Source organism: Salmo salar, chromosome ssa16, assembly GCF_905237065.1.
Source record: "Salmo salar chromosome ssa16, Ssal_v3.1, whole genome shotgun sequence".
Taxonomy (NCBI): Eukaryota; Metazoa; Chordata; class Actinopteri; order Salmoniformes; family Salmonidae; genus Salmo; species Salmo salar.
The window spans coordinates 52,533,865-52,558,789 of NC_059457.1; the positions used below are offsets into that span (position 1 = coordinate 52,533,865).

The window sequence follows — 24,925 nt, forward strand, 5'->3', positions numbered from 1 at the left end:
AGGTAGGTAGGGTTGGAGTTAAGACTGAGGTAGGTAGGGTTGGAGTTAAGACTGAGGTAGGTAGGGTTGGAGTTAAGACTGAGGTAGGTAAGGTTGGAGTTAAGACTGAGGTAGGTAAGGTTGGAGTTAAGACTGAGGTAGGCAGGGTTGGAGTTAAGACTTAGGTAGGTAGGGTTGGAGTTAAGACTGAGGTAGGTAGGGTTGGAGTTAAGACTGAGGTAGGTACAGTTGGAGTTAAGACTGAGGTAGGTAGGGTTGGAGTTAAGACTGAGGTAGGTACAGTTGGAGTTAAGACTGAGGTAGGTGGGGTTGGAGTTAAGACTGAGGTAGGTGGGGTTGGAGTTAAGACTGAGGTAGGTAGGGTTGGAGTTAAGACTGAGGTAGGTAGGGTTGGAGTTAAGACTGAGGTAGGTGGGGTTGGAGTTAAGACTGAGGTAGGTAGGGTTGGAGTTAAGACTGAGGTAGGTAGGGTTGGAGTTAAGACTGAGGTAGGTAGGGTTGGAGTTAAGACTGAGGTAGGTGGGGTTGGAGTTAAGACTGAGGTAGGTGGGGTTGGAGTTAAGACTGAGGTAGGTAGGGTTGGAGTTAAGACTGAGGTAGGTAGGGTTGGAGTTAAGACTGAGGTAGGTAAGGTTGGAGTTAAGACTGAGGTAGGTGGGGTTGGAGTTAAGACTGAGGTAGGTATGGTTGGAGTTAAGACTGAGGTAGGTGGGGTTGGAGTTAAGACTGAGGTAGGTAGGGTTGGAGTTAAGACTGAGGTAGGTAGGGTTGGAGTTAAGACGGATGTAGGTAGGGTTAGAATCAAAAAAAGATTCATAGAAGTACAGTTAAAGATCTAATCCAAAGGCGTGAGAATTGAGCCAAGTGTCTTTCTTCTCCGGCCGCTCAGGTGCAGAGCAACACAAAGGGGCTCCTTTCCTTAGTGATCTCTAATGGCTAAATATTTATGACTCCTGGAACCCGGTCCAACTTATGGAAACTAAATCTTTGAACACTTTTGGCAGACACATCTCACCACTCAGCTCCATTATTAACAGACACATCTCACCACTCAGCTCCATTAACAGACACATCTCACCACTCAGCTCCATTAACAGACACATCTCACCACTCAGCTCCATTAACAGACACATCTCACCACTCAGCTCCATTAACAGACACATCTCACCACTCAGCTCCATTATTAACAGACACATCTCACCACTCGGCTCCATTATTAACAGACACATCTCACCACTCTGCTCCATTAATATCAGAGACATTCTGTTGTTCTTACCAAGATAATTATAGAGGGCCTGTAGATGAAGAGGTATTTATAGTGTCCTCAGAGCCGGGGGTCACACACCAGCTTTTATTCCATCTGTATTTCCTGTGTGTACCACCCGCTCTTTACCACCCGCTCTTTACCACCCACTCATTATTAATATATTAGCTGTAGCGATTTACAGAGGTCTGTAATATTTGAATGTCTCACTGAGATGTGCTGTAAAGCACACACAGACACACACACACACACACACACACACACACACACACACACACACACACACACACACACACACACACACACACACACACACACACACACACACACACACACTCACACTCACACTCACACTCACACTCACACTCACACACACTCACACACACATTTCAGATTTTGACAATGATAATCAAATCAAATGTATATCTCAAAGTGCTGTACAGAAACCCAGCCTAAAACCCCAAACAGCAAGCAATGCAGGTGTAGAAGCACGGTGGCTAGGAAAAACTCCCTAGAAAGGCCAAAACCTAGGAAGAAACCTAGACAGGAACCAGGCTATGAGGAGTGGCCAGTCCTCTTCTGGCTGTGCCGGGTGGATTATAACAGTACATGGCCAAGATGTTCACAGATTGAGTGAAATAACCTGAAATGTTGTCTGAAAACCCCACTGTAAATAAAGATAAACCATGAAAACACATCCTGAACTACTAAATGTAAACGTGATCGTTCTACAACAGCATGTGTGTTTCAGTGTGTTGAAAAACATCCCACAAAGCCTTCCTGTCTACTGTCTCGGAACCTGCCGTAGCTTAGCCACTGCTCGTGGAAAACAGTTCAGGACTTTACAACAATGCATTTCTCCAGCACCAACGCTAAGGTTTCTGCTCAACAAAAGCTGTAACAAGTATGTACTAATTAGAAAGAAAAGGAGGCAGGGGTCTAGAGAAAGCTGTCAGTGCTGTCTGCTAGCACATAGCTGATTTAGTCTGCCCTTTAGAGGCGCTAGAGAGGAGAGATGAGGTCGTGTGTCACCCCTGATTATTCAGTCAATTCAGCCAATCAGTGAATTATCCCCCTTCTGTCCCCGCCTGTTACCGTGTGGTCCTGTGCCACTCCAGAAGGGGTGTCAGATAGAGGATTATGGGGTACAGGAATCAGCCCCTCACTTTAACACGGGTTGTCCTCTACCATTCTCTAGACTCTGTTCCAATTAAGCTCAGGAGTAATACAGACCATCATTAGCTCGGACATAATTATATTTTATTCTGAAGCGAACTGAGAGGCGACATCATCAAGTGGATATAGGAAATTAAATCTGAATGGAGAGTTTGGAGAGGTATGCTCCACTCACTGCACAATGATCATTCAGTAGATTCAACAACCACACCCGACTCTCCATTACATACACTCAGTGAAGTACTGTACTAATGGTTTTTAATTTGATGCTAATTCAGATATAGAACATTTCAATAGCGCTTGGCCGTGTGATAAATGTCAACATGTGTTTTCCAGAGCTATTGCCCCATGTCTATAATTGGATTGTGTTGAATATTACATTTATTTGTCCCTCCTTTAAAATTCAGAGGACCGCAACAGAGAGAGAGAGGGAGGGATAGAGAGAGACAAAGAGAGACAAAGAGAGACAAAGAGAGAGAGTGAATCAAATTGAATTGAATTGAGAGACAGAAAGAGAGAGAGAGACAGAGAGAGAGACAGAGAGAGAGACAGAGAGAGAGACAGAGAGAGAGACAGACAGACAGACAGACAGACAGACAGACAGACAGACAGACAGACAGACAGACAGACAGACAGACAGACAGACAGACAGACAGACAGACAGACAGACAGACAGACAGACAGACAGACAGACAGACAGACAGACAGACAGACAGAAAGAGAGGGAGAGAGACACACCTATTGTACTAAAAGTTTACTTGTTCAATGAACAGGAATATATATATATATATATATATATATAAAACAGAAAAAATGTTAGCTGTTATCCTATTTATCTCCCTCTTAACAACTTATTAGTTAGTAGTTACTGTATTTCTGACTGTGCAATTCTTAACTTTTTGGCAAAATGAAATCACTATCAGTTAGCATGTGGAACATTCAGGGTCTAAACTCATCAACCTTTAGACTGAAGAGTTTAGCACTGGAGTTCAACACACATCTTAAAGATATCGAGGTCATCATTCTGCAGGAGACATGGTGTAAGGCTGACGTTGTCACTCACTGTCCCACAGGCTACAGAGAGGTCATCGTGCCATCACAGAAACACAGCTAAAGCAAAGTAGTGCGAGTGTGCTCATCTGTGGGGACACAAATACGCGCACAGGAACACTACCTGATCTAACGAGCACACGAGGGGACAGCTTTATTACAGGCCTGTTTCTAACTGTCTTCATCTCCCGCATAGAAACAACAGTGACAACAACATCAACAAAAACGGAATGGGTCTGTTGCAGCTCTGTTGAAGTCTGGGTCTGTACTTTGTCAATGGTAGGTTACGAGGGGACTCTTTGGAGAGATTCACCTATTGCTCACCTCTTGGCCACAGCACTGTAGACTATATGATTACAGACATTGACCCCTTCCCTCTCAGCTCATTCACTGTCAAGCCACTAACACCTCTGTCTGATCACAGCCAAATTACGTTGTTCTTCAAAAGAACAGACATGGAAACAACCAAACATTCACAGCCCAGTAAGCTGTACAACATCAGAAATTCATACAGATGGGCACAAAACAGCACAGAAGAATACCAGAAAGCAACCTGGAACCAAAATATCCAAACACTCTTAGATAACTTTCTGGATACCACATTCACTCACAGTAAAGAAGGCATCAATCTAGCAGTACAAAACATCAACTATATGTTCAGGCAAACAGCAAAAGCACAACTGAAATTGACAAAAAAAACACAACAAAAAAGATCACAGATGAAACTGGTTTGATGCAGATTGTAAATTTATAAGGAAAAAACTTAGAACACTATCCAACCAAAAGCACAGAGACCCAAATAATGGTGAATTACGCCTTCATTACCGTGAGACTTTAAAACTCTATAAACGTACACTCAGAACCAAAAATTAAAAAAAATTAAAAAGAAAAAAAGCACAGTACAACAGCAAGCAGCTGACACTAATTGAGGAGTCCATAAACTTCTGCCAAATTGGAAAATAAATAAATAAATAAATAAATAAGAGGAATTAGCGATACAAAATGGTGACATTTAGACAACCCATTTTAAAATACTCTACAACACCGTTCAAATTGACTCAAACGCAGAACAACGCCAAATTAATGAGAAATTGAATGGGTTACAAAAAGTTATAAAGGACAATCACAATCTATTGGACTCCCCAATTACTGACCAGGAACTCTATAAGAAACTTCAGGCTCTCAAATTTAAAAAAGCATGCGGACCTGATGGCATCCTAAATGAGATGCTCAAACTGACTAGTGCAAAATTTCAATTGGCTATATTAAAACTGTTTAATTTGATCCTGAGTGTAGGTTATTTCCCTGACATATGGAATCAAGGACTCATAACCCCAATCTTTAAGAACGGAGACAAATATGACCCTAACAATTACAGAGGCATTTGTGTGAACAGTAACCTGGGGAAGGTTTTCTGTAGTATTATAAATGTAAGAGTTCTAAACTTCCTTAATAAGCACAATGTCTTGAGTAAAAGCCAAATTGGATTTATACCAAAACATCGCACAACTGATCATATTTACACCCTACACACCCTGATAGATAAACATGTTTACCAATATAATACCAAAATATACGCTTGCTTTATCGACTTCCAAAAAGCATTTGATTCTATTTGGCATACAGGACTGTTCTACAAAGTTATTGAAAGTAGTGTAGGGGGTAAAACATATAACATAATTAAATCAATGTATACTGGCAATATGTGCAGCATTAAAATTGGCAAGAAAAGAACAGAATTCTTTAACCAGGGGCGGGGCCTTCGCCATGGTTGCAATCTGAGCCCTGCATTCTTCAATATTTACATCAACGAATTGGCCACTATTCTAAAAGAATCCTCAGTCTCCACAATTCAGAGGTTAAATGACCACTCTTCGCAGATGACCTATGCCTGCTGTCACCCACAGCACATGGCCTACAGCAGAGCCTGGACTTGCTAGAGCTGTACTGCCAGACCTGGGCCCTGGCAGTAAACCCCAAAAGATCTAGATCTCAGGGAATTAGACCAAAGTTCTCAATTGGTACAAAAATATATACTTCACACACTACAATTACTTAGGATTAAAATAAGCTCAACTGGACAACTTAATGAGGCAGTGAATGAACTGATAGAGAAAGCACGCAGGGCATTCTACGCCATTAAAAAATAAATTCAACTTGAAATACCTATTAACATTTGGCTAACACTAATTGAATGCGTCATTGAACCAATTGCACTTTATGGCAGCGAGGTGAGGGGTCCACTTGCAAAACAAGATTTCCCCAAATTGGGCAAACACCCCATTGAAACCCTGCATGCAGAGTTCTGTAGGATTATTCTACATGTCCAGAGGAAAACAACAAACAATGCATGCAGGGCAGAATTAGGCCAATATCCACTAAGAATAAAAAAACATATCAAATACAGTGACGCCCTCTCATATCATTACCAAGCCCTGCAATGCCAAGAGCTGAGCAAAGAAAAGAGTCCCCTCATCCAGCTGGTCCTGGGGCTGAGTTCACAAACCTGTTCTACTAACACACTGAAGCCTCAGGACCCTCATCCAGCTGGTCCTGGGGCTGAGTTCACAAACCTGTTCTACTAACACACTGAAGCCTCAGGACCAGAACATCCAATCAATCAGAATAAAACAAATTACAACACAGTCAAAACAAAACTACATTGCTTATTGGGAAACACGAGCACAAAACAAAATGCAGTGCTATCTGGCCCTAAATCGACAGTACACCGTGGCTAACTACTTGACCATGGTTACTGATCAAAACCTTAGAAAAACCTTGACAAAGTACAGGCTCAGTGAGCACAGCCTTTCCATTGAGAAGGGTAGACACAGGAAAACCTGGCTCCCTGTAGAGGAAAGGCTGTGCAACCACTGCACAACAGCAGAACCTGAGACAGAGCTGCATTTCCTGACAAAATGTCAAAAATATTAAACAATTAGAGAGTGTCATTTCCCCAAATTTGAAACCCTTATTCAAGGTTTCAAAGACCTCGCTGTTGAGAATAGGCTACCCATCCTGTTGGGGGAGGACGCAGAGAGCTGTGGGTTGGCAGCGCACTACATTGCTGCCTGCCATAAGATGAGGGACAGTGTCTGACAGACCCTTGGTTATTGTTGTTACTGTTGTCCTGTTGACAACTTTGATTGTTACGTCATGCCAATAAAGCAAAATACTGAGAGAGAGAGAGAGAGAGAGAGAGAGAGAGAGAGAGAGAGAGAGAGAGAGAGAGAGAGAATGAATTGAATTGAGAGAGGCAGAAAGATAGAGAGAGAGAGAGAGAGCGAGAGAGAGAGTGAATTGAATTGAGAGAGGCAGAAAGATAGAGAGAGAGAGAGAGAGAGAGAGAGAGAGAATTAATTGAATTGAGAGAGACAGAAAGATAGATAGAGAGAGAGAGAGTGAATTGAATTGAGAGAGGCAGAAAGATGGGTAGATAGAGAGAGAGAGAGAGAGAGAGAGAGAATGAATTGAATTGAGAGAGGCAGAAAGATAGAGAGAGAGAGAGAGAGAGAGAGAGAGAGAGAGAGAGAGAGAGAGAGTGAATTGAATTGAGAGAGGCAGAAAGATAGAGAGAGAGAGCGAGAGAGTGAATTGAATTGAGGCAGAAAGATAGAGGGAGAGAGAGAAAGAGAGGGAGGGAGAGAGAAAGAGAGAGAGAGAGATAATTGAATTGAGAGAGCCAGAAAGAGAGAGAGAGCGAGAGAGAGAGAGAGAGAGAGAGAGAGAGAGAGTGAATTGAATTGAATTGAGAGAGCCAAAAAGAGAGAGAGAGAGAGAGAGAAAGAGAGAGGGGAGAGGGAGAGGGAGAGAGAGTAAATTGAGAGAGCCAGAAAGAGAAAGAGAGAGAGATAGAGAGAAAGAGAAAGAGAGGGAGAGAGAGAGAAGGGAGAGGGAGAGAGAGTGACTTGAATTGAGAGAGACAGAGAGAGAGAGTGAATTGAATTGAGACAGAGAGAGAGAGTGAATTGAATTGAGAGCGAGAGACAGAAAGAGAGAGAGACAGAAAGAGAGAGAGACAGAAAGAGCGAGAGAGAGAGAGGGGAGGGAGGGAGAAAGAGACAGAGAGAGAGACAGCAAGAGAGTGAGAGAGAGGGGAGGGAGAGAGAGAGAGAGGAGGGAGAGAGAGAGAGAGAGAGAGAGAGAGAGAGAGAGAGAACTAAATAACCCAGGTGATCCACATTTTTATGTTGCTCTCCATATATTAACCTTCTCTACTGAACAAATAAACCTTGGAGTGAACAAATCCACGCTGCAAACATTCTCTGTTCCTCTCAAGGACTATTTTTTTTTTTAGGAATAATCAGGTTTTTACAAAAAGACTCATTGCTGGGTTAGAGCCATTTTTGGTAGGCAACTTTTAGTGTTTGGTTGAAGAAACACTACAAAGTAGTGTGTGATGTCAACCAAACTTTACTCTGGCTCCAAACGGGCCAGGAAAACCGTCTGCTGCAGCATCCTTACTGAAAACAGAGCTTTCAGAACAGACCGTGATAAAACGTCAATGAGTATTCCTCATTTGTTTGTCCCTGAGAGGAACAAAGAATGTGTGCAGCGTGGTTTTTTTCGCTCCAAGGTTTATTTGTTCAGTAGAGAAGGTTAATATATGGAGAGCAACATACAAATGTGGATCACCTGGGTTATTTAGTTCTCTCTCTCTCTCTCTCTCCCTCCTCTCTCTCTCTCGCTCTCTTTCTCTCTCTCTCTCTGTCTCTTTCTCCCTCCCCTCTCTCGCTCTTTCGGTCTCTCTCTCTTTCTGTCTCCCTCTCTCAATTCACTCTCTCTCTCTCTCTGTCTCAATTCAATGCTTCCATTGACCCGTGCTACTCTGATGGATGCATTGTGGCTCTATGATAATATTTCTATATTATATTATATATTTTCAAAATTTCAAAGATGATAAAGGACCCCGCTGCTTTGAATGAAAAGAGCCAGAAGGCAGAAGGTCAAAGTTTTCCTAACCTATACCCGGAGTGTGTCACAGCGCGTAAATAGGGCTGGCTACTGAATTTTGATCAGGACGAGAGCTAGACGGCTCTACACCGCAGCCCTCCCTCTCATCTCTGTACACATGGCATTAGTGTCGAGCAGACACATAAAAGGGAAAGATTAAAGGCGGGTGAAGATAAAAGATTTGGGTGGGTTTGACGAGGAGTGAGTTCACGGGTTTGTGTGTGTGTGTGTGTGTGTGTGTGTGTGTGTGTGTGTGTGTGTGTGTGTGTGTGTGTGTGTATACAGTTGAAGTCGGAAGTTTACATACACCTTAGCCAAATACATTTAAACTCAGTTTTTCACAATTTCTGACATTTAATCCTAGTAAAAATTCCCTGTTTTAGGTCAGTTAGGATCACCACTTTATTTTAAGAATGTGAAATGTCAGAATAATGGTAGAGAGAATGATTTATTTTAGCTTTTATTTCTTTCATCACATTCCCAGTGGGTTAGAAGTTTACATACACTCAATTAGTATTTGGTAGCATTGCCTTTAAATTGCTTAACTTGGGTCAAACGTTTTCGGTAGCTTTCCCCAAGCTTCCCACAATAAGTTGGGTGAATTTTGGCCCATTCCTCCTGACAGAGCTGGTGTAACTGAGTCAGGTTTGTAGGCCTCCTTGCTCGCACACGCTTTTTCAGTTCTGCCCACAAATTTTCTGTTGGATTGAGGTCAGGACTTTGTGATGGCCACTCCAATACTTTGACTTAGTTGTCCTTAAGCCATGCTGCCACAACTTTGGAAGTATGCTTGGGGTCATTGTCCATTTGGAAGACCCATTTGCAACCAAGCTTTAACTTCCTGACTGATGTCTTGAGATGTTGCTTCAATATATCCACATCATTTTCCTACCTCATGATGCCATCTATTTTGTGAAGCACCCCCCCCCCCCCCACACCACAACATGATGCTGCCACCCCCGTACTTCACGGTTGGTGTTCTTCGGCTTGCAAGCCTCCCCCTTTTTCCTCCAAACATAACGATGGTCATTATGGCCAAACAGCTCTATTTTTGTTTAATCAGACCAGAGGACACTTCTCCAAACAGTACGATATTTGTCCCCATGTTCAATTGCAAACCGTAGTCAGTTTTTTTATGGCGGTTTTGGAGCGATGGCTTCTTCCTTGCTGAGCGGCCTTTCAGGTTATGTCGATATAGGAATCGTTGTCACGACTCCTACCAAAGGTGGCTCCTCTCCCTGTCCGGGTGGCGCTCGGCGGTCGTTGTCACCGGCCTACTAGCTGCCACCGATCCCTTTTTCCTTTTCCGTTTGTTTTGTCTAATCAGTATCACCTGCTTCTTGTTTAGTGTGTTAGTTGAGCTATTTAAGCCGGTAGGCCCGCCTGCTCTTTGTGCGGGCTTAACTTATTTTCCCATTGTGTTTCTGTGTGGGATTCTCCTGTTGTTTTGGGCATTGTATTTTGTGCGCGGCACGCTTGTTCACTGTGCGTAATAAAGCGCCTACCTGTACGTTCTGTCTCCTGCACCTGACTCCGCACCCACTACGCCCAGACCGTTACACTCGTTTTACTGTGGATATAGATACTTTTGTACCTGTTTCCTCCAGCATCTTCACAAGGTCCTTTGCTGTTGCTCTGGGATTGATTTCCACTTTTCGCACCAAAGTACGTTCATCTCTAGGAGACAGAACGCATCTCCTTCCTGAGCTGTATGACGGCTGCGTGGTCCCATGGTGTTTATACTTGCGTACTATTGTTTGTACAGATGAACGTGGTACCTTCAGGTGTTTGGAAATTGCTCCCAAGGATGAACCAGACTTCCCATGATGTCAAGCAAAGAGGCACTGAGTTTGAAGCTAGGCCTTGAAATACATCCACAGGTACACCTCCAATTGACTCAAATTATGTCAATTAGCCTATCAGAAGCTTCTAAAGCCATGACATCATTTTCTGGAATTTTTCAAGCTGTTTAAAGGCACAGTCAACTTAGTGTATGTAAACTTCTGACCCACTGGAATTGTGATACAGTGAATTATAAGTGACATAATCTGTCTGTAAACAATTGTTGGTAAAATAACTTGTGTCATGCACAAAGTAGATGTCCTAACCGACTTGCCAAAACTATAGTTTGTTAACAAGAAATGTGTGGAGTGGTTGAAAAACGAGTTTTAATGACTCCAACCTAAGTGTATGTAAACTTCCGACTTCAACTGTATATGTGTGTGGTAAACTGTCTATTAGGGATAACAAACATTAAACGTTTCAACAAAACGAAGAATGAATTATGCTAGGCCACACAAATAGGGCAGATAGTTACACCGACCGGCTCAGGTGGGAGAGCATGGCGCTTGCAACGCTAGGGTTGTGGGTTCGGTTCCCCACGGGGGACCAGTATGACTCACTACTGTAATGGCTCTGGATCAGAGAGTCTGCTAAATGACTCACTACTGTAGTGGCTCTGGATAAGAGAGTCTGCTAAATGACTCACTACTGTAGTGGCTCTGGATAAGAGAGTCTGCTAAATGACTCACTACTCTAGTGTCTCTGGATCAGAGAGTCTGCTAAATGACTCACTACTGTAGTGGCTCTGGATAAGAGAGTCTGCTAAATTACTCACTACTCTAGTGTCTCTGGATCAGAGAGTCTGCTAAATGACTCACTACTCTAGTGTCTCTGGATAAGAGAGTCTGCTAAATGACTCACTACTCTAGTGTCTCTGGATCAGAGAGTCTGCTAAATGACTCACTACTGTAGTGGCTCTGGATCAGAGAGTCTGCTAAATGACTCACTACTATAGTGTCTCTGGATCAGAGAGTCTGCTAAATGACTCACTACTGTAGTGGCTCTGGATCAGAGAGTCTGCTAAATGACTCACTACTGTAGTGGCTCTGGATAAGAGAGTCTGCTAAATGACTCAAATGTAAACGTACGTTTGACATGTGTAATCTGCATGACATTTGTATATTGGCTAACCAACATATCTATTTTCATTCACATCAGTAGTTTAGCAACTTCATAAACTAAAAACGGATTTATGTGAAATTTTGTGAAAACAAAGGAAACTGTATATAGAATAGAGATGTACTGTAAGTCCTAGATCCCAATCAGATCAAGCGGTAACCGGCGAAAGCAGACACCCCATTGCTGATATTTTGGCGGTGTTGAAGCTAGATGTGTGTAGGCTACTGTGAGAGGAGGTAGAGAGAGGGGACCCTCTAGCAGGGGCCGTGCTGTGTGTGTAGGCTACTGTGAGAGGAGGTAGAGAGAGGTGACGCTCTAGCAGGGGCCGTGCTGTGTGTGTAGGCTACTGTGAGAGGAGGTAGAGAGAGGGGACCCTCTAGCAGGGGCCGTGCTGTGTGTGTAGGCTACTGTGAGAGGAGGTAGAGAGAGGTGACGCTCTAGCAGGGGCCGTGCTGTGTGTAGGCTACTGTGAGAGGAGGTAGAGAGAGGGGACCCTCTAGCAGGGGCCGTGCTGTGTGTAGGCTACTGTGAGAGGAGGTAGAGAGAGGGGACCCTCTAGCAGGGGCCGTGCTGTGTGTAGGCTACTGTGAGAGGAGGTAGAGAGAGAGAGGGGACTCTCTAGCAGGGGCCGTGCTGTGTGTGTAGGCTACTGTGAGAGGAGGTAGAGAGAGGGGACCCTCTAGCAGGGGCCGTGCTGTGTGTGTAGGCTACTGTGAGAGGAGGTAGAGAGAGGGGACCCTCTAGTAGGGGCCATGCTGTGTGTAGGCTACTGTGAGAGGTAGGGAGAGGTGACGTTCTAACAGGGGCCGTGATGTGTGTGTAGGTTACTGTGAGAGGAGGTAGAGAGAGGGGACCCTCTAGCAGGGGCCGTGCTGTGTGTGTAGGCTACTGTGAGAGGAGGTAGAGAGAGGTGACGTTCTAGAAGGGGCCGTGCTGTGTGTGTAGGCTACTCCGAGTGTGAGCGAGTGACACAGGAACATGGAGGAGAGAGGGAGAGACAAGAGACCGCAACCAACGAAGTAGACTCCTGCTATAATAGATTAATAGCTGCCATAGCTAGGTTATTTATCATCTAACATGATTGCATAGTACCTGTCTTGACTGCATGAAACCCAGGAGAAGCTATTTAAATTAGCTAGCTAGGCTAATTGAGGCAGCATGCACTTTCTCTTTCCTACAGTTACACACAACAACAACTCCATTCAGAATATAAAGTAGCAGACTTGGTCGTTGTAGCCTATCCTTCTTCTTTAACTTTTAGTTCCATAATTTTAATTCCATCTTCCATTGATTAGATATCTCCTAACTTTTGCCCCACATGGAGGCTCTATGACTGTAGCCTAGTGCCTCTTTGATGACTTATAATTGGCCAACAATAACAGCAAGCTACACGTGTCACTTGTTGAAAAGCAAAGAGCAGCAGTATAAATCTCTCTCTCTTTGTCTCTCTCTTTCTCTCTACTGCTGTGGTCTCCGGATCTGTACGGGTCCTTCCGGACAAGTCAGTTAAAATTACACATACCCGTGACTATCATATCAGGTCCTACCCATACCCGTGACATTATTTTGAATTTTGGATCCGGACCCACTCGGGTCCCGGATCGGGTCTCGGGTATTCAGGTACAGGCAGATCCTCTAGTTGGAGCTGTCAAATCGGTGAGCAGCTGCTCTTGTGATCATTGTCGTGAAGCCACACCCGTCCCACTCGTGTTAGAAGTTCAGAGCGAGAAAAAGTATAGGCTATGTTGAAATGATGACGCTCAAATTGAAAATCATTAAATAAAATATTGAGGATTTCTGTTAGCCTAATCGAGTGTTCAAACTTGTAAACAAGGCTGTATGGGATTTCTCTTAATGTGACTCTGTGCAGCTTTAGGTATAATGTCGGGAGCCGCTTGTGGATTTAACAGCTCTAACGACACCGTCAAAACATCAGCTAAAGTGGATCTGATTGAATCAAATTAACCTAAATGTGTTTGACTAGTGTTTTTGTATGTGTACTATGTAACTTAAGGCCTCTGAATGATATTCCTGTATGTGAAAAAAACTATAAATACTTATACAGTGTGTGTGCCAAATCCAACATGGCGTCTGTGTTCTGTGCCTCACGTACCTTGAGCTCGCGGAAGAAGATGCTGCTCCGGGCCCACTCCACGATCGAGAACAGCGTCTGGTCGGCCATCTTGCACATAAGGCCGAACGTGTTGAGTTTGTCGTGTTTCCCCCGGCTGGCCTGCTCCTGCTGCAGGTAGGCCAGGATCTTGGTCTGCACCTGAGGCTCATCAGGTTCGCACTTCAGCAGCTCCACGATGAGGTGTGGGAAGCTGGGCGGCGAGCCCGTCTGGTACACATCCATGTACGGGTTGTAACCCATGATGGACTCGGGCGAGCTGGTGTACGGGTCCGGGTACTCTGACTTGATGGTGCGGGTGCTCTGGAAGTGGCCGTAGGCCGCCTGGTAGCCCTGGAGGGAACCAGTGTGGGGGGGCATGGCCATGCTGATGGGAGACGTGACGAAGGGGCTGCGATCGTAGTCTGTGTGGGGCAGGGCGGCGTGGTGCGGGTGGCCGTGGTGGCTGAGCGGCAGGCCCTTGGAGGCGGCCTGGTGGATGTTCTGGATGGCCGAGGAGACGGTGAGGTCGGTGGGCATCACCTGGGTCATGGACTCGATCTTCAGGCCGTTAGCGCGGATCAGCGCTTTCTTCTGCTGCTTGAGGGCCCGGTCGCGCTTGTACATGGGGCCAAACTTGTTGCGGCCACCACGCATGCGGTCCGCCCTCACAGCTGACGGTGAGACAGACAGACAGACAGACAGACAGACAGACAGACAGACAGACAGACAGACAGACAGACAGACAGACAGACAGACAGACAGACAGACAGACAGACAGACAGACAGACAGACAGACAGACAGACAGACAGACAGACAGACAGACAGACAGGAGAGGAAAGACCGGAGAATGTTAGTGACATCATCACATCTATAGTAAGCTGAGTAAGACCACATTATCGTCTAGTAAACTGACTAGGAACACATTATCGTCTAGTAAACTGACTAGGACACATTATCGTCTAGTAAACTGACTAGGAACACATTATCGTCTAGTAAACTGACTAGGACACATTATCGTCTAGTAAACTGACTAGGACACATTATCGTCTAGTAAATTGACTAGGACACATTATCGTCTAGTAAACTGACTAGGAACACATTATCGTCTAGTAAACTGACTAGGAACACATTATCGCCTAGTAAACTGACTAGGAACACATTATCGCCTAGTAAACTGACTAGGAACACATTATCATCTAGTAAACTGACTAGGAACACATTATCGTCTAGTAAATTGACTAGGAACACATTATCGTCTAGTAAATTGACTAGGACACATTATCGTCTAGTAAACTGACTAGGACACATTATCGTCTAGTAAATTGACTAGGACACATTATCGTCTAGTAAACTGACTAGGAACACATTATCGCCTAGTAAACTGACTAGGAACACATTATCGTCTAGTAAATTGACTAGGACACATTATCGTCTAGTAAACTGACTAGGAACACATTATCATCTAGTAAACTGACTAGGAACACATTATCATCTAGTAAACTGACTAGGAACACATTATCGTCTAGTAAACTGACTAGGACACATTATCGTCTAGTAAACTGACTAGGAACACATTATCGTCTAGTAAACTTACTAGGAACACATTCTCTGGGGATGATTTGCAGGGGGGAGGAGAGGAAAATAAATGAGCATTTCATAAACGCCATGGCATTCTAGTTAAGCCAGTAGTTTCCAAACCGAGTTCTCTGAGTGCAAATAGGCCAGGAGTTAGAGACCTATTACCTCATTCATGACTCCCATGCAGTGGTGTAAAGTAATTAAGTAAAAATACTTTAAAGTACTACTTAAGCTGTTTTTGGGGTATCTCTACTTTACTTTACTATTTATATTTTTTAACTACTTTTGCTTTTACTTAACTACATTCCCAAAGAAATGATGTACGTTTTACTCCATACATTTTCCCCGACACCCAAAAGCACTCGTTACATTTTGAATGCTCGGCAGGACAGGAAAATGTTCAAATTCATGCACTAAGGAATTTGAAATTATTTATAATTTTACTTTTGATACTTATGTATATTTTATCAATTACATTTACTTGTGATACATAAATATATTTCAAACCAAATACTTTTAGTTTTTTACTCAAGTAGTATTTTACTGGGTGACTTTCACTTTTACTTAAGTCATTTTCTATTAAGGTATATCTTTACTTTTAATCAAGTATGACATTTGGGTATTTTTTCCACCACTGGTCCTATGTGTTCTCGACACGGAACCCAAAACAAACTATTTGCATTGATTAATCATAGAGAGAACCAAGTTCACCTTTTAACTCGCATCTGAAGAAACAGATTACATCAATGACAATTCAACTTTGTGTTGACCTTTGCACTCCGAGAACTCGGATGCCTCAGAGCAGGGAAATACAGCCTTGTAATAGCATGGTAGCTTTTACAAGCATGGCACGTTTTGTCACTTGACAGGTCGTAAAACGCTAGTTACTCATTGATCTGAAAGGAGTAACTTTTATGAACCTATGTAATACTAATACGTAGCAGACAATAAGGAAAGTAGTCATTTCTCTAAGAATGTTGTTAGTCAAAATGAGCAGTGAGGTCAAAATCAACATTGAAAAAGTGTTAATACTGAAAATTATTTACCCCCTTATTCAAAACACTGGAAAGTATTAATGCTGAAAATGATTTGCACTCATTCAAAACACTGGAAAGTGTTAATGCTGAAAATGATTTGCACTCATTCAAAACACTGGAAAATGTTAATGCTGAAAATGATTTGCACTCATTCAAAACACTGGAAAGTGTTAATGCTGAAAATGGCTTCAGCGGCGCATGTGAAGGAGACTGTCTCCATGGTGCACAACGGACCATGTATGATCTGCACTATGCATGCAATGGGGGGAGACTGTCTCCCTGTCATTCTCTCTCTCTCTCTCTCTCTCTCTCTCTCTCTCTCTGTCTCCCTGTCATTCCATTCTCTCTCTCTCTCTCTCTCTCTCTCTTATTTCTCTCTTCTACCCGTTCTGTGGTGGAGCAGGCTTGGGCTAGAGGGCCCCCCGTTCCATCCCTCCAGGAGGTGGCCACCGTAACAGCACTGGGGCCTGTAATATCTAATATCTCTTATATGGAGAGGTATTGAAGTACATAAAGTGATTAAGAGGGGGCTGGCCCAATAGCTGCAGTGGGAGGAGCTTTAATGGTCTGTCACAGTGGTGGTTTATGAGGGAGGGGCTAAGAGGAGAGAGCACAGGAGCACACACACCTAGCAGCACTGATCAGAGAGAGGTAGAGGAGTACAGAAGTTGGCACACACACAAACACACACACACAGACACACAGACACACAGACACACAAACACACAGACACACAGACATACAGACACCTACACACTGACACACTGACACACAGACACCTACACACTGACACACAGACACACTGACACACTGACACACTGACACACTTACACACTGACAAACTGACACACAGACACCTACACACTGAAACAACTACACACAGACACACTGACACACAGACACACAGACACACAGACACACTGACACACAGACACCTACACACTGACACACTGACACACAGACACACAGTCACCTACACACCTACACACAGACACACTGACACACAGACACACTGACACACTGACACACAGACACACTGACACACTGACACACAGACACACTGACACACAGACACACTGACACACAGACATACAGACACACTGACACACAGACACCTACACACTGACACACAGACACCTACACACTGACACACAGACACCTACACACTGAAACAAATACACACAGACACACTGACACACAAACACACAGACACACTGACACACAGACACCTACACACAGACACACAGACACACAGTCACCTACACACCTACACACAGTCACACAGACACACAGACACACTGACACACTGACACACAGACACACAGACACCTACACACAGACACCTACACACAGACACACAGACACACTGACACACAGACACACTGACACACAGACACACAGACACACCGACACACAGCCACACTGACACACAGACACCTACACACTGACACACAGACACACAGCCACACAGCCACACTGACACACAGACACCTACACACAGACACACAGACACACAGACACCTACACACAGACACACAGACACACTGACACACAGACACCTACACACTGACACACTGACACACTGACACACAGACACACACACACACAGACACACACAGACACACAGACACCTACACACAGACACACAGACACACTGACACACAGACACCTACACACTGACACACTGACACACTGACACACTTACACACTGACACACAGACACCTACACACAGACACCTACACTGTGACACACAGACACACTGACACAGACACCTACACACAGACACACAGACAAACCTACACACAGACACACTGACACACAGACAACTACACACAGACACACAGACACACTGACACACAGACACACTGACACACAGACACACAGACACCTACACACAGACACACCTACACACAGACACCTACACACAGACTCACAGATACACAGACACCTACACACAGACACCTACACACAGACACACAGACACCTACACACAGACACACAGACACACAGACACCTACACACAGACACACAGACACACAGACACACAGACACCTACACACAGACACACTGACAAACCTACACACAGACACACAGACACCTACAAACCTACACACTGACACACAGACACCTACACACTGACACACAGACACCACTGACACACTGACACACAGACACACTGACACACTGACACACTGACACACTGACACACTGACACACAGACACAGACACACAGACACAGACACACTGACACAGACACACTGACACACTGACACCTACACACAGACACACAGACACACAGACACACAGACAAACCGACACACTGACACACTGACACACAGACACCTACACACTGACACACAGACACCTACACACTGACACACAGACACCTACACACTGACACACTGACACACAGACACCTACACACAGACACACTGACACAGAAACACACAGACACACTGACACACAGACACCTACACACAGACACACTGACCCACAGACACACAGTCACCTACACACCTACACACAGTCACACAGACACACTGACACACTGACACACAGACACACAGACATCTACACACAGACACCTACACACAGACACCTACACACAGACACACAGACACACAGACACACAGACAAACCTACACACTGACACACTGACACACAGACACCTACACACTGACACACAGACACTGACCCACAGACACACAGTCACCTACACACCTACACACAGTCACACAGACACACTGACACACTGACCCACAGACACACAGTCACCTACACACCTACACACAGTCACACAGACACACAGACACACAGACACACTGACACACAGACACACAGACAAACCTACACACTGACACACTGACACACAGACACCTACACACTGACACACAGACACTGACACACAGACACACAGACACACTGACACACAGACACACAGACACCTACACACAGACATACAGACACACTGACACACAGACACCTACACACAGACACACAGACACAAAGACACACAGACACCTACACACAGACACACAGACACCTACACACAGACACCTACACACAGACACCTACACACCTAATTGTATTCCCTTTCAAGTTTAACTAAGTCACTGGCTCGCCCCCGTGAGCACAGACATGATCTGGTGTCATGGAACTGCCTTTTCTACTGTTACGAATAAAAAACCCTCCTAAGAAAATCCTCTTCAGACTGAGCAAACCCACAGCGTGAGCTGTGATGGCAAATACTTTAGACCACGCATACCTGTGTGTAAGCTTCCGGTGGCACAGGTTTGAGTAACAAAACTACAAAACTAAACCACGTGCCCCCGTGAGCACAGACATGATCTGGCGTCATGGAACTGCCTTTTCTACTGTTACGAATAAAAAACCCTCCTAAGAAAATCCTCTTCAGACTGAGCAAACCCACAGCGTGAGCTGTGATGGCAAATACTTTAGACCACGCATACCTGTGTGTAAGCTTCCGGTGGCACAGGTTTGAGTAACAAAACTACAAAACTAAACCACGTGGACCATTGGCTACACGGCTGGAAACGGTTAAACTCTGAGAGTTTCTATCCCAACAGAATTATTTATACTTTTACCTTTATTTAACCAGGCAAATCAGTTAAGAACAAATTCTTATTTTCAATGACGGCCTAGGAACAGTGGGTTAACTGCCTTGTTCAGGGGCAGAAAAACAGATTTTTGCCTAGTCAGCTCAGGGATTCGATCTTGCAACCTTCTGGTTTTTAGTCCAACACTCTAACCACTAGGCTACATGCTGCACCGAGCAAACAAGAAGAGCAAACCTTAGATACTAATTACTAATCTGCAGCTAGAAATTATGTAAACCTGGGACGAGAATACCGACAAGCGCCGAAATATCTATCCTATGAGAACATTTCTGAATGGTACTCTGAAGACTTGATCTTCAGGGAAACCAGGGATTCCAACAGAGAAGATCACAACGACACATGGGCGTATATATATATATATATATTGATTGCAATTATTCCCGAATGAGTGAGCGTTCATGTGCAAAGGATTAGCATTTCAATCAATACAATCATCAACTGTGTGTAGCGATCCCTTTTGTCTTTCCCGCTCTTTCTCAGTCCACACCCACTTCCCTTTGTCCACCAAGCCATCATATTGGCTTAGCCCACTAGGGAGTCTTCCCTGTCCTTTGTTAGTAACCAATATCTACTGTTGTTTGTTTATGCATTTCTGTGATTATTTAGTTAGTTAGTAAATAAATGATTAAGCCAATTGGTGTATGGATGATTCATAGTAAAGGCTGGGTTCGATCAGATAACCAACAATTTCCGACGTTTGGAATGAGACTGATGTGAGGTAAAGAATAATTCATTAATAGAAGACTAATTGATCAGATATTAAAATATCTGAAGAGGTATATTCGGAAAATTATATCTTTGTAATCTGAAGATTTTCCGTGGTCCCCCAACTTCCTAGTTAATTAGATTAACATGATTAGTTTAATCACGTAATAATAATTACAGAAAATTGATTTGATAAAATAACAATCTTCACTTTTAATGATGCCAAAAACACGACAGGGCATTAGGCCAAAGGTAAACCATCTGTCAGGGCATCAATACACAACAAAAGGAAATATTAGGGCGGCATAATATTTGGAACCCCTTTTCCTCCAGGATAGATTTTACATTTTTCCTTTATTTAACTAGGCAAGTCAGTTAAGAACAAATTCTTATTTACAATGACAGCCTACGAACAGTGGGTTAACTGCCTTGTTCAGGGGCAAAAAGACAGACGTTTACCTTGTCAGCTCAGGAATTCAATCTAGCAATATTTTGGTTATTGGCCCAACGCTCTAACCACTAGGCTACCTGCCGCCCCAACCTCTCTCTGTGTGTGTGCGTGTGTGCGTGTGTGCGTGCGTGCGTGCGTGCGTGTGTGTGTGTGACTGAATGTCAAACTCATGATACTGTCCATGTCACCCCGATATCACTGGCTATCAAACACTGTACTGGATGTCGACTTGGTGTAGACTTTTGAGGAAGCCTATTCCACTTCCTCAAAATCCCCAGAATGAATTTAAGATAACTCACGAAATCTGTAATTAATTTTGACGTATTTGCCGAGGATGTTTCAGTTGTGTAATTTAACTACCTAACTAAGGTGTTTGGTGTTGTATTTCTCAAGTTAAAAAAAATGTGTGATATGTTGTCTTGTAGAAACAAAGTCCGAGATGCTGGGCAGGTCTGTCTCACTGTCTATACTATTGGATAGAGGGATATCACTGGAGCTGTTCCATCCCATGCTAATGGGCAAATGGACATCGTCAAATCAAAACCCAACTTTTATTTACCCGTTGTGATGCACAGATGTTCCAAATTCCGTTTTTAGACGAGACTTTATGACCAAAATCATCCTATTTACACTCAATTCTGACACTAAAATAATAGTTTCTGACTCATTTCGATGCCATATAGGTCGTTTTCAAAGGGAGTCAATATTTAACAATTAAAAATGGACTTAACTGCAATTCAACACTTTTTTAAATCCCAAAATGAAGGACTGAATAGATCGGTGTGAATACATCTATAATATATGTATGTGTTTTACTGGAAAGTTGTGTCTGGGAGAGCAGGATTCTACCTCCGTGATCTTTACAGGTTGTGGCAACACTCCACCCTGCCTCCCTGGCTGTCTGCCTGCCTGCCTGCCTGGCTCTACCCCTGGGCTGGAGTAGACAGAGTGCTGCAGGGCCCCTCCGCCCAGCTGCTAGCATATGAAAACACATCACGCCGTAGTAAGCTGTAAAATGACAGGCGAGGAGATTCTGCCCTCTGGCCATTCACAATTAATAGTAATTAAAACCACACTCCTGCGGGTTAAGAGAAAAAAGAGTCCAAAAAAAAAGAAGTGCTATTTTAAAAACGACTAAAAGTACACGTAGATACGGGATGGTTGTGTAAAGGTGGTGGTTGAATGAGAAAGAGGTCAAGACTGAGGGTCCAGGCAAAATAAAGGTGTTTCAGTGGTAAGACAATACAATGTTGCTTTTCACTTCTCGCCCCATCTGTCTACATGCAGGACTACAGAGTAGGTATGATTTGGCCCTGATCACTGACACATGGTCAGATACAGCATTTGTCCATCCCCCTAATCCTAACCTGTCCATCCCCCTAATGCTAACCTGTCCATCCCCTTAACCCTAACCTGTCTATCCCCCTAACCCTAAACTGTCCATTCCCCTAATCTTAACCTGTCCATCCCCCTAATCCTAACCTATCCATCCCCCTAATCCTAACCTTTACATCCCCCTAATCATAACCTGTCCATCCCCTAATCCTAACCTATCCATCCCCCTAATCCTGACCTTTACATCCCCCTAATTCTAAACTGGTTTAGAGAAACTTCTAACTCAACGTAGTTCTATACAACAACAGTAGAAGCCTTTAGAAACCTTTAAAAAACAGAGTTGATACCAATTCAAACGTGTTTGTTTTTCCTTTGCCCCAAAACTTCAAGATAACAGTTTTGTTTGAATAGGGCCGTTGCGTTCCAAGTTCCAACTCTTACAAAACACCAAAGATAATGGACTGGACAATTTCCCATTCTTTACCTTTATGTTGGTGCCCACGCTATATGTGACTCATTTCCCGGAAACTAGGCGTATGTCGCACGTCACTACTTCACACGAAAGGCATTTGTACGTTTTATTTTTTTTAATCATAAATGTGTTTTTTGTCAGAAATACCTTTTGGAACATGTGAACTTTAATGTGCCTTAATAACATCTGTAAATACCAATACAGTTGTTCAATTTTTAGCCTAGTTGGTTTAGCCACCGAAAAAGTCAGGAACCTTCCCGCTAGCCATGATTGGTTGGACATGCCGAGAGATGAGTTTGGATTGGTCTGCCGTGTAGCATCTTCTGTCTTTAAAATTAGCTGCTCATTATGTATAGATAATCCTTTCTACTACATGTTTTTTCTTTTTAAAGATATAACATTAGCCATGGAGAACTGCAAATGTGTTGCTACTGCTCTCAATTACATCAGGCGCTATCGACAAAGGTCAGTGGAAAAAAGTTGTGATGGACTACTTTCTGGAGTACAAGCATGTCATGCTGACTGAAAATTAATCATATGATGACAAAATCCCTGATTTCGGTCAAATCATTTTCATTGAACCAGACATTGTAGAGTCTTCGGATTACAGTGATGGGGAAGAATCGTCAATCAACAGTGTTGTGGTCATGGAAGAAGTTGACAGAGTTTTAAAATCAGTGGAATGCCCGGTGGAAGCAGAGTATGATAAGGAGATTAATACAATTCTGGCGTTTGATTGCAAATGCAGAGGGAGTCGAAAAGAGAACACAGAAGGCTGTTGTATAAAACACCTTTCTCCGGATTACATCTTCAAACTAAGGGCAACCATGGCATCCGTGACAGAGAGGGAGAAAGATCTGATAATTCTTATTGCATTGTACACAGTCAGTGCCTTGACACAACGGGCCAAACAAGCTGTACAAACAAAATGGAAACGACACAGGACGTAATTATTTAATGAAATGGGTTGCAGTCTGCCGTGAAGCATTCTTCCATTTTCTGTGTAGTAATATTATCTAAGAAATCCATTTGCATTGCTAGTTATAGCTTAATGGTAGCTAGCTAACTAGCTAACATTAAACCTATTTGGTTAGCTTTAGCAAGCTATGACAATCGGTTTGTATTGCTAGTACTCTATGGATTGGGATTATGGTTCATTCTTTATCTAGCTAGCTAGCTAGCTCCATGTCTAAACAAAAGACCAAGTTAAAGCATATTGTTAGCTAGCTTGCTAACATTACTAGTATGATCTGTGTAGTAATATTATCTCAGAAAGCCATTTCCATTGCTAGTTATAGCCTAATATTAGCTATCTAACTCACATTGAACCTAGTTAGTTAGTTTTAAATAGCTATGACAATCGTTTTGTATTGCTTGTACTATGGGTTGGGATTATATTTAATTGTCTAGCCTGTTAGGGATAGGGGGCAGTATTTTCACGTTTGGATGAAAAGCATGCCCAGAGTAACTGCCTGCTACTCAGGTCCAGAGTCAAATATTTGCATTTTATTATTTGGATAGAAAACAATCTGAAGTTTCTAAAACTATTTGAATGATGTCTGTGAGTATAACAGAACTCATATGGCAGGCAAAAACCTGAGAAAAATCCAACCAGGAAGTGGGAAATCTGAGGCTTGTAGTTTTTCTTTCTAATCCCTATCGAAACTACAGGGTCTGTGGGGTCACATTGCACTTCCTAAGGCTTCCATTGGCTGTCAACAGCCTTTAGAAACGTTTTTCATCCGTCTACTGTTACTGGGCAGAGAATAGGAGCTCAGTCAATCAGTGGACTGCCTGGAACCAGTGAGTTGTTTTCTGCGCGAGCATGCTTGCGCGCCGCTCCTTCTTTTTCTTCTGTAATGAATACGCTATTGTCCGGTTGGAATATTATCAAAGTTTTATGATAAAATGACCCTAAGGATTGATTGTAAACATCGTTTGACATGTTTCTAAGAACGGTAATGGAACATTTTGACTTTTTGTCTCTGGTTTTACGCTCGCGCATTTTGCCTTTGGATAGTGATCTGAACGCGCGAACAAAAGGCGGTATTTGGACATAAATATGGAGTATTTCGAACAAAAATAACATTTCTTGTGGGAGTCCTGGGAGTGCATTCCGACGAAGATCAGCAAAGGTAAGGGAAGATTTATAATAATAATTCTGATTTTAGTTGACTCCAGAACTTGGCG

At 43.4% G+C, this 24,925-nt stretch overlaps 1 protein-coding gene across 3 annotated transcripts in view; it reads right to left on the reverse strand.

Annotated features, from left to right (window-relative positions):
- The window catches only part of LOC106574163 (nuclear receptor subfamily 5 group A member 2), a 112,898-nt gene that overhangs the window by 72,858 nt on the left and 15,115 nt on the right, over positions 1-24,925 (reverse strand). For all 3 annotated transcript variants that reach the window (XM_045697409.1, XM_014149826.2, XM_045697408.1), the window contains one exon: positions 13,518-14,188. In XM_045697409.1, coding sequence (XP_045553365.1) covers positions 13,518-14,188 — 671 coding nt within the window. The remainder of the gene's footprint in view (positions 1-13,517; positions 14,189-24,925) is intronic.